This window comes from Nuphar pumila, chromosome 10, assembly GCF_984573655.1.
Source record: "Nuphar pumila chromosome 10, dmNupPumi1.hap1.1, whole genome shotgun sequence".
Lineage (NCBI taxonomy): Eukaryota > Viridiplantae > Streptophyta > Magnoliopsida > Nymphaeales > Nymphaeaceae > Nuphar > Nuphar pumila.
The window spans coordinates 2379922-2391257 of NC_143258.1; the positions used below are offsets into that span (position 1 = coordinate 2379922).

At 43.5% G+C, this 11336-nt stretch overlaps 1 protein-coding gene across 2 annotated transcripts; it reads left to right on the forward strand.

Annotated features, from left to right (window-relative positions):
- Positions 1-1731: 1731 nt before the first annotated feature.
- LOC149823232 (mannose-1-phosphate guanylyltransferase 1-like) lies at positions 1732-6047 on the forward strand. Of its 2 annotated transcripts, XM_090019993.1 has the most exons (5): positions 1732-1863; positions 4129-4307; positions 4428-4490; positions 4626-4865; positions 5135-6047. In XM_090019993.1, exons 2-5 carry the CDS (start codon positions 4197-4199, stop codon positions 5804-5806), a joined length of 1086 nt encoding a protein of 361 aa, XP_089876119.1. In that variant the 5' UTR covers positions 1732-1863; positions 4129-4196; the 3' UTR covers positions 5807-6047. The 2 variants fall into 2 exon arrangements, with proteins under 2 accessions (XP_089876119.1, XP_089876120.1); XM_090019994.1 differs by lacking the exon at positions 1732-1863 and having other exon boundaries at positions 4118-4307.
- The last annotated feature ends 5289 nt before the right edge of the window (positions 6048-11336 follow it).

Here is an 11336-nt window from a genome sequence, read left to right on the forward strand (position 1 = left end):
CGGATGTGGCAAACACGAACACAACCCATTTATTAAATGGGTAACCCAACACGACACGGTTAACCCGACACGACACAATTACACGACACGGCGACCCGTTTATTAAATGGGTCGACCCGATAACATAGACACGATAACCGACCCGAGTAACCCTAATAACCTATCTAACCCGAATAACACAATTAGAAACAAAAAAAAAATACATATCATACTTTTTTTCTGCAAATCTGCAATTAGAAGAGAGGTCACGAGCTCTCGTCTGCGGCTGGGTAGGAAGGAGTTAGGTGGGTGACTAAAGTGTAAAGTTAGGAGTTAGGGTTAGATAAGTTTATGTATATATATAAACTGATTGCGGGTTGACCGGTTCGTGTAAACAGGTTGACCCGCCCACCTAACCCGTTTATTAAACGGTCAAACGGGTTGGCATACCCCTAACATGAACACGGCCTGTTTAATAAACGGGTTAGGTTGGTCGACCAGTTTACGACACGAACCCGTTTGAGCCAAACCCTAACCAGGCTAAGAAGCGGGTTGGCGGGTCGGGTCAGATTTTGCCACCCCTAATCATGGGGCACAGCTGGTGCGAGTTTTCACACGTGTTGGGTTTGGACCAGATTATCTGTCTCAGAAAGTTTTTCGCGACCAGTGCAACCAGGTAGCATTAATCGTGTCAAAAACCCAATTGGATCCAATATCAACTCACTCCAACCCGTTTTATCAGTTCATTGGATAAATGAAAAACAAAAGCTGAGATATACAAAGATGAGTTTAGCTATGGACCAAGTAAGGATATCAACAGTCTAGGTTTGGGTGAGATATCCAACCGCAACCAAATTTATTTAGCCGGATCCAATAAGACATATGACATCCTATTACTTCTCATATCCGGGTTCATCTGAAGTTTTATTTCTTAATATGAATCTGAATAACATCCAAACTAAATTACAACTGTTATGCATATCGGATTAGCTTAATAAATCTAATTGGATAGGATTCAGTAATAACTTTATGCATTTAAATCCTAATTTGCCTCTGAATCCCATTAGGCTATAACCGATCGTAATGGATTTAGTAATGTCTACATCCCAATCGAATCCAGAATGTTTACATCTCTGGTAGCAGCACCTAGGGCTGCAAACAGATCGCATTGGTCGGATATCCGATCCAAGTCCAACACGTTATTTTCAGATTTGGATCCTTTAAGTAAAGTCCGAATGTGCATTTGGATTGGATTCAGATCTATTCAATCTGATAACTTTCAGATTCAGGTTGGATTTAGATCAACATTTTAAGCTGGATCTATAATTGATCAGAATCAAAATCCAACCCGATTGCAGTTTTTTACGTGTAAATAACTTGTTTTGTTCCTTTTTTCTGGATCAAGCGTTGCCATGTGTATTTTGGATTTGGATTCAACCTTACCTCATCGGATCTGTTTTGGATCCGGATATAGATTTGGATCTGCGGTTTACATTTTGGATTCATATTCAGATCTGATGAGATCCGGTCCCAATCCGATTCGTTTTCAGCCTTTCTCGTGTTTCGGATCCGGATCTGGTTCCAGGAAAGGGGTCCAAAAAAAAGTAGGCTGGTGGTTGACTTGGACTCGACCTTGGCCAGGGGTAAGAAAAAAGCCTTGCCGTGAGCGGACTCGAAACGATCGCTCAACAGAAAAACGAGCGGTTTGAGATCCGCCGACGCGCTTAAAAAGCGAGCGCCGGTGTTGCCCGTTTCAGATCGCACCCTGCCGACTCGATTGACGATTCGCGCGGGGAAAAGCCTCTCCGCCGTACTCTTCCGACGATTAGCACCCGGATTCGCAGCGGAGATCTCGGTTCCTCGCTCGTGTCTATCGTCCTCTCGGTAAGAATCCGACAGATGACCCTCTAGAAGCCGTCTTCCGGCGTTTTGGGGGGAATTTCCGGCCGTTTTCGCGAGATTCCGGCGGATCTGCCTTCTAATCTTCGTGATATGAGTTTTCCCGGACCTCTTCAGGGAATTTGCGGTTTTTTTTGTTAATAATTCTTGCAATGCAGTTTTGGACCTTTTGATCTGGCCTTTTTTGCTGTTTTCATTATGTGTCGTCGAAGTTGCGGGAATTATAGCATTATGATGCCGTCTTCTGACGTTTTTTTTTCTGTTAATTCCTGGCCCTTCTCGCAAAATTCCGCCCAGATCTGTCTTCTAAACGTCGTGGTTTTAATTTTCCCGGGCTCCTTCACGAAATTTGCGTTTTTTTTCTTTTATTTTAGTTTTCGAAATGCAGTTCTGGATCTTTTGGTCTGGATTTTTTTGTACTATTTTCTGGATCTAATTGTTGTAATTTATTGCTATTTTCTTTGAATTTTCGGGAATGCGGTTAATTAGTGCTTAGGACTTGATTCTTTTGGAACATCCTTGGTCTTGGTTTATAGAATTTTTTAGTTGAGCTCGTTACTTTTTTTCACCAATTTCGTCAGACTTCCTGGTGTTTTATGCCTTTCTGCTTCTCTTGGCACGTATGAGAGCGTTTTTTATGCTCATTTGGAGCAAAGTGGGATAGACAGGAAGGATATCTCAAGTAGTTGATTTTCCTGTATCTTCCTTCCTAAATTTCTTCATTAGTGTTCGTTGTTTTGAAGTCGGTTTCTTTTTTGTTTCTGCGTCGGTTTCTTATGGAGCGTTTTCAGCCTATTTTTGGCTCTTATAAGTTTTCTGGAACCGAAGACGTCTTTGAGTCTCGGATCTGGTCTCAATTACTCCTCTTGCTTGGAAAAGATTCATTAGTTAATAGAATTTGATGTGTAACCGCAACGATCATTTCGGTATTCTGCTCTTTCAGTGTTTTTTTCTCCTATAAACCCCCAAACAAGGTTTTCTTCTATCTGCTTTAGATACCTAGCCATTTTTCTCTCGTTTCTTTGTGCTTTTATTTGTTGGCCGTGAACGGATTTTATGCTTGTATCCAATATTGAATTCCCAATTTTTTTGAATAATTTTTAGAATCTGATGATTTATTTTTTTGAAGGAAAGAATCTGATGAATTAACTGCTTGATTTCTGAGTACCTAGGGACTCTGCATTCGTTAACATTTGTTTATGCGTTTTTCACGTTGGTTGAATTAACTTTACAGCTACACTCGTTTATCATTTTGGCTTTTCTTTTATCCATCCGGTCAGATCCTGGTGGAGATTTTTCATTATGTCTTGTTTAATTTGTATAATGATACTTGTGATTTGCATCTGTAATGTGTATAATGACAATGATCCACATACTCTGTATGCTAAGTTTTTTGGTTTCTTGCTAGGATCATTAAATCAATTTATTTGGTCTCCTCATATTTGATTTGTTGTTTTCCTTTTTTCTTTTCTTTTTCTTTAGTTATCATTTTTTTATTTTTTAGCTGAGAATGAATGAATCATTTCCTCTTTGGTGAGAAGGGCTGTATTCTTTTCTCTTTGAGCGTTTCATCATCCTTTGGACACTTCTACTAGTTTCCCTTTGCTTCCTTCTTTCTAACAGCTGTTAGTTTGGTGTGTTCCATTAGTTCAATAAGATACAAAACTGAATTGTGATGCTTATATTTATTAGAAATTAGATTATTATTCCATTTGAAGTTTACATGTATGGGACTTGCAGCTTCTGTTTACATCTTAATAACCCATGGAAGCTTCCATTTTCCTTTATATTTGTATTCGACTGTTTTTTTCTTTTTGTATGTAATGTATATCTTTGTCCTTCTGTACAGCATTTTCTGCTTCAATGAAGTTCCACTGTTTCTTCCAGATTCCTTTTTTTCAGCTTCTCTTAACACCTGGTTTTATTCTTTCAAGCTCTTCTCCAACACTTGACCACAGATTCCCTTCAATTCCAGCGATGAGTCAGATTTCTGTCTCTTTCGTCCTCATTTTTCCCATATGGAATTCCCAATCACCTCTTCCCATCTTTGAAATTTGAATCCATGCATCAACATTCGGCTATTAGCTTTGACAGCTTTCATCTTATCCAGTGCGCGTGATCTTTCAATCACAATTCATGTCTCTACTTCTTTGGGTTTTGAGTCTTGAGCTTTCAGAGGTTCAGATGGCTTGCTTGTAACTATTGAATGAAAGTGGTTCTGACTTCCTACCTACCATTTTCCTTTCGTAGGTCTTTAAATTGCAATCTCCTTGGTGGAAAATCATCAGTCTTATTGCACGAAAAAGCAGAGTATCACGATGAAGGCCCTCATTCTTGTAGGAGGTTTTGGAACTCGTCTGCGCCCACTCACTCTCAGTTTCCCAAAACCTCTTGTGGACTTCGCCAATAAACCCATGATTCTTCATCAGGTATATTGGGAATCGGAAACTGTGTTTCAGTTCTAGGTTCTTTTGTTTTTCTTTTTCTCACTGGTGCTTCCTCTTGAAATCTCTGATGAAATGAGATTATCTTGCTGAACATGCTTATAGATTGAAGCTCTAAAAGCTGTTGGAGTGACTGAAGTTGTATTAGCCATCAACTACCAACCGGATGTAAGCACACCCCATAAACCTCTCTCTCTCTCTCTCTCTCTCTCTCTCTCTCTCTCTCTCTCTCTCTCTCTCTCTCTCTCTCGAAGCTATACGTTTGTTTAGGCAGCATACTTAAATGCTGGAAACTCTGTTTAGGTGATGCTGAACTTCTTGAAAGACTTTGAGTCCAAGCTTGGCATCAAGATCACCTGTTCACAGGAGACTGAGCCACTAGGCACTGCTGGGCCATTGGCCCTAGCAAGGGACAAGCTGATTGACGAGTCTGGAGAGCCATTTTTCGTCCTCAACAGCGACGTTATCTGTGAGTACCCGTTGAATGAAATGATTGAATTCCACAAATCACATGGTGGCGAGGCATCCATTATGGTCACCAAGGTATCCTTGTATATTTTCCTTTTTCAGTTCATTGCTGCCTGCATATTATATTTGCTCATTTATCACTACCGTTTATCTAGATTTTCCATTTCTTTTCACTGGGATATGCTGAGAAAAGAAATACTCAGTTCCATCGCATGAGAAATTGTTTGACAGTCTTCTTGGATCTATTTATTGTTTAGATGTTAAAAAATTGTTCACCCACTAGTTTGACATTAATGCCATTTTTTCTTAAAATCATTTGACTGAAGAATGTTCCTCTTGGTCAGGTTGATGAGCCTTCCAAATATGGAGTTGTGGTTCTTGATGAACAGACGGGAAAAGTAGAGAAATTTGTGGAGAAACCGAAACTTTTCGTGGGAAACAAGATCAACGCTGGGATCTACCTACTCAATCCTTCAGTTCTAGATTGGATTCAGTTAAGGCCCACCTCGATCGAGAAAGAAGTCTTCCCCAAGATTGCAGAGAAGAAGAAACTCTACGCCATGGTCTTGCCAGGCTTCTGGATGGATATCGGGCAGCCAAAGGATTACATCACCGGCCTGAGACTCTATCTGGACTCTCTTCGGAAGAAATCTTCTAATAAACTTGCCTTTGGCTCTCATATAGTGGGAAATGTTTTGGTTGATGAGACTGCACGGATCGGCGAAGGTTGTCTGATCGGCCCAGACGTGGCTATTGGACCTGGCTGCGTGGTCGAGTCCGGAGTCAGGCTCTCACGCTGCACTCTGATGCGCGGAGCGCGCATCAAGCAGCATTCTTGCATTTCCAGCAGCATAGTTGGCTGGCATTCAACCGTTGGCCAGTGGGCGCGGATTGAGAACATGACCATACTTGGGGAGGATGTCCATGTCTCGGATGAGATCTACAGCAATGGAGGTGTTGTCCTCCCCCACAAGGAGATCAAATCGAATATTCTGAAGCCAGAAATCGTCATGTGACAAGGCAAGGGTAACTCACTCAATTTGTAGTTAAGCATGGTTTTCATTTCTTTTCTTTTTTTCTCGTCATTTGTAAAGTAATAGTATTTATGATTAGGGGGTACTCGAGCGTGTTTTTGGATTTTGCTGGATGTAAAGAATGAGTGGTTCTTTTGTTAAGAGTGAGTGATGCTACTGTTCCTTTCACTGTCGTGTGGGAGAATAAAGTTAATCAGAAAATTTGATTTTGTTTATCATCAAAGTGATGGTACAATATGAGTTTATCTTTTGCTCTAGAAAACACATCTTTTACTAAGTTAGCTATGTATAATGCATCTATAAATTCAAAATAAGCAAACCCAACTATTTGAGAGGGAAACACTAAGGTCCCTAAGCAATGACTATGGAAAGGCATGTGAGGAGTGAGTCACCTCCTGGCCTCTCTATTTTTTCTTGCTCGGAGAAACCTTGCCATGCGCATAGACCTAGCCGTGTTGGCTCAGTCTGCCGTACTTATGGTCTCTGACCATGTTAGCTTAAAACTTTGAGGACTTACCCCTCGACCCCAGGGAGTCGCCAGCTTCGGCTTACGCAGGGGGTGATGCCCATGAGATTTGAACCTAGACTGCCCATCAAACGGTCTACGCCCCATCCTACCGCACCAAACCCTTGGGTCTCACCTCCTGGCCTCTCTTGCTATTATGGTAACACGTGTTCGATCAACCAAGCTTACAGTCGATTGGCATTAGTTTATCCCACGGGTCTTTTGTTCTTCTAATGTCAAAAAGGGTGACTAACCATTTTGCCCAAGTATCCTCGGGTATGTGGGATGAACTAATGACCTGAACGATGGGCGTTGATGGCGAACTTCCCCACAAGTGCGATGGTGGGTGCTCCTCTGCCCCCCACTCTCCATCATCATGGAGGGAGGCTGGGGAGGGTTCTTTAGGGCCTTTTGTTGTCGTAGCCTTTTTCTTAATAATGGTGGTGGTGGTTGTTTCCCTTCTCTCGATGTGTGTATACATCATGTTTTTCAAAATGATTAATATTGTTTCCTTGTGACTTACATTATACAGTTGCACTTAGAGTCTGTTTTGCTTTTGTTGAGTCTGGTGTAAGTTGCCCGGTTCAGGTGAATCAATACCTCGAATGGGAAGCCCGTATACTTGAACTGTAATGGCCTGCGAGCAAGCAAAATTATGAATGAATTAAATGTGTTGCGTTTTCTTTTGTTCACCCTCGTTGTAATTGCTTCTTGTGATTGCAATTTTTCTCCCTCTATTCTCTCTTGCTCTCTTGCACTCTGATTACAAGCTTCCGCGACTGGCAAGCGAGCTGACAAGTAGGCTTGCGGCGGTAAGGAAGGACCGTCGCGCCGCGCTGGCCCATTGAAAGAAATAGGCCTGGGACAAGTGGTACTAGAGCTCGTTCTCATGCTGAGAAAGGGCCGTCGGAGTCAGTGTCGACAGACACGCCGACAAACTGCGATTTGTGAGCAAGACATCGTGACGCCTTATCAAAACTTGAGCAACACCAAAGGCAAGGCAGTTGCTGAAGCTGAGGAGATGGGTTCACCACGGGGCCAAGAGGAGTTGGCTGCAACTGTCAATAGCCTGGTGGAAGATGTGACTTCGCACGAAGAAGTGATCTCACGCGCAGTTGAATCATTTGGTGGACTGAATGATATGGTGGTGAGTCTGCAAGAGCAGGTGAACTTACAGATGAGGCAGATCACTTCGTTGACAACAACAGTGCTAACTTGCAGACTGAAGTAGGGGCGCTTCAGTTGAAGAACCGTACGTTGCAACGGACGGTGATCCTAAATGGTAGAAATGGTGAGAGGCCATCAAGGATTAATGTGCCAAGACCCGCAAAATTTAATGGTTCTCGTGACAACAAGGCCATTGAAAATTTCTTGTTCCAAGTAGAAGACTACTTGGATATCCAAAATGTGATCGTTGAAGATCTGAGGATTAAGGCTACAACGGCCTTACTTGATGGAGATGCTATTGCTTGGTGGAGGCGGAAGCGCAGTGGCATGAAGAAGGGTCAATGCGTGATAGACACCTTTGACGACTTCAAAATGGAGTTACACAACTACTTCATGCCAAGAAACGCGTAGAGGCAGGCATACCTGATGGTTCGCGAGCTCAAACACTCTGGTTCGTTGCAAGACTATGTTAGAACATTCCAGAAGCTTATGCTGGAGATACCTAACATGCTAGAAGATGACAAGCTCAACTGGTTTATTGTGGGACTTCAGCCATTGGTAGAGTCTGAAGTGGAAATAAGCAACCCCCATATTTTAGAAGATGCATATGTGACGGTTGAGCGCTTAGTTGACACTCACTACAAGCCTTTCATTCCATTAACCAAAGTTGAGAAGAAGCCTGACTACGGAAGCAAGAAGGATAAGTGGCGCGATGATAAAGGTGAGGCGTCGACACGCCATAAATCTGAAAAGAAACAGAACTACATAAAGCATAACAACATCAACAAGGGTGCAGTTGTGACATGTTGGTTCTGTGGTGATAGACACATCGCTAGGCAGTGCCCAAAGCGCCTCGTGAAGGACGACGGGCAAGCCAACGCTGCACAGAAAGAATGCAATGATACTGAATGCAGTGACAGTGAGACGATGCAACCAAGGATGGGGGTCATGCGATCGATTAACGCAGCTAGAAGTTGCACGGCTAAGAACATGTAGGTTAGTAAGGAACTTATGTACTTGGAAGTCATGATGAATGGAAAGTCTACTTCAGCAATGATAGACTTCGGGGTCACACATAACTTTATCTCGCGAAAAGAGGCAGAGCGGTTGGGCTTGAAGCCTGGGCCAAAGCAGAGGACCATCAAAACGGTAAACTCTGAGGCCAAACACATCCTTGGTGAAGCAAGAGATGTGGTTATTCAAGTGGGGAGTTGGGTCGACAAAGTCAACTTCTCTATGGTATCCCTGGACGATTTCAAGGTGATTTTGGGTATGGAGTTTCTGCGAAGCCATAATATTATGATGTTGCCAAAGTTTAACGTATTGACGATCATGGGGTCAGACCTGTCCCACACAGTGCAGTGCCTTATGCAGAAAGGCAAGTCTTCAATGCTATCGGCAATGCAACTGAAGAAGTGTGTCAAGCATGGGGTGCAAACATTCTTAGTTGCAGTACACGCAGAAGAAGGGAAGGTAAAAGCAGTAGTGTCACTGAACCTAGCCCCACTATTAGAGAAGTTTCAGGGGGTGATGCCTCCAGAATTGCTGAAGCGTCTTCCGTTAAGACATGAGGTCGACCACAATATTGAGTTGACCCTGGGAGCGAAGGCTTCTGCAATGGTTTCATACCGTATGGGGCCAGCTGAGCTGAAGGAGCTGCGCAGGCAGCTAGACGAGATGTTGGATGCAAGCATTGTTCGTCCATCGAAAGCCCTATTTGGTGCCCCAGTCCTTTTTCATATAAAACATGATGGCTCTAAATGGTTATGTGTGGATTATCGTGCTTTGAACAAGGTCACAGTAAAGAACAAGTACCCATTGCCACTGATAACGGACTTGTTCGATCCGCTAGGCAGTGCCCGTATCTTTTCCAAGCTAGATTTGTGATCGAGTTACTGGCAGGTGAGAATTGCTGAAGGTGATGAGCCGAAAACAACTTGCATCACCCGCTATGGTGCTTATAAATTTTTAGTAATGTCATTCGGGTTGACAAATGCTTTAGCCACGTTCACGACTTTAATGAACCAGATTTTATACCCTTACTTAGACAAGTTCGTGGTAGTCTATCTGGATGATATCGTGATCTAGAGCAGCAACATGGAGGAACATGTCAGGCACTTGCGAACATTGTTTCAGGTGTTGAATAAGAATGACCTCTATGTCAAACGGGAGAAGTGTCTCTTCGGGCAGGAGGAGATCAGCTTCCTTGGCCACGTTGTGGGGCGTGGTGTGTTGCGTATGGATGGGTAGAAGATAAGGGTCATCCAGGAATGGGTTCCGCCAAGCAAAGTGTTAGAATTGCAGTCATTCCTTGGTTTGACAAACTATTATCGGCGCTTCATCGAAGGTTATTCTCTCATTGTTGTGCCTCTCACAGATTTGTTAAAGAAGAATTGGGTATGGCTTTGGATAGGAGCATGCCAAGATGCCTTCGATAGCTTAAAGAAAGCCTTAGTGAGGGAGTCAGTGTTGTGACTGCATGACCATTCAAGACTCATTGAAGTCCACACGGATGCCTCAGACTTTGCCATTGGCGGAGTTATTATGCAAGATGGTCATCCGATCGCATATGAGAGTCGCAAGCTGAAGGATGCAAAGAGACGTTACACAATGCATGAACGTGAGATGACCGCCATTGTGTATTGCCTCAGGACCTGGCGGCACTACCTCTTGGGTGTTGAGTTCATCGCCAAGACAGACAATGTGGCTACGAGCTATTTTCAAACGCAAAATAAGTTGGCGCCTAAACAAGCTCGGTGGTAGATGTTTTTAGCTGAGCTCGACTTTGCCTTGGAGTACAAGGTTGGAAAGACCAATGTTGTGGCGGATGCTCTGAGCCGTAGGGCTGAACTAGCAGCTGCGCGCGCAGAGCCTTCTAAAGTGCACTTGGAGGATGCATTGTTTAGTGATATTCGTGAAGGTACACAGTAGGATCTGACTGCACAATACCTTTTTTCTCTGGCGCAGGCAGGAAAGATTCGATGATTTTGGTTACAGGATGGCCTCCTCGTAACAAAAGGAGGATGCATCTTTGTGTTGCGGTGGGGAAGCCTTCGTCGAGAACCATAATACACTATAGGCTGGTCATCCTGGTCAGGAGCGAACCTTAGCACTCCTTGAGTGCGGCTACTATTGGCCGCAGATGAGAGACGACGTTGAGGGGTATGTGTGAACATGCCCCATCTGCCAACAACATAAGAGGACAAACCAGAAAGTTGTCGGTCTCCTTGAGCCTCTACAAATTTCAGAACGTCCTTTGGATAGAATCTCCATGGACTTTATTGTTAGTCTGCCAAAGGTAGAGGGTCTCCGCTTTATTTTGGTTGTGGTGGATCATTTTTTAAAGTATGTCACATTCATCCCAGCTTCCAAGGAGTGCCCTATAGAGAAGACTGCAGAGTTGTTCGTAAAGCATGTAGTGAAGCACTGGGGCATACCAAAGAGCATTGTGAGTGATCGCGATGCTCGCTTCACGGGCAAGTTATGGCGTGAAGTATTTCGGGTACTTGGCTCTGATTTGTTGTTTTCAACAAACTTCGATCCGCAGACAGAGCGCATCAACAGGATACTTGAGCAGTACCTTAGGCACTTTATTAGTGCCAATCAAAAAAATTGGGTAAAGCTCCTTGATGTGGCACAATTTTGTTACAATCTGCAGAAGAGCGAGTATTCAGGCCACAGCTCGTTTGAGATGGCCACGGGGCAGCATCCACTGACCCCGCACACTCTTGCCGCACAAGAAAAGAGAAGGTCATCCTTCGCCTATCAGTTTATTCGTGACTGGCACGAGCAGAATGAGTTGGCGAAAGCATTCTTACACAAGGCAGCAAAGAAAATGAA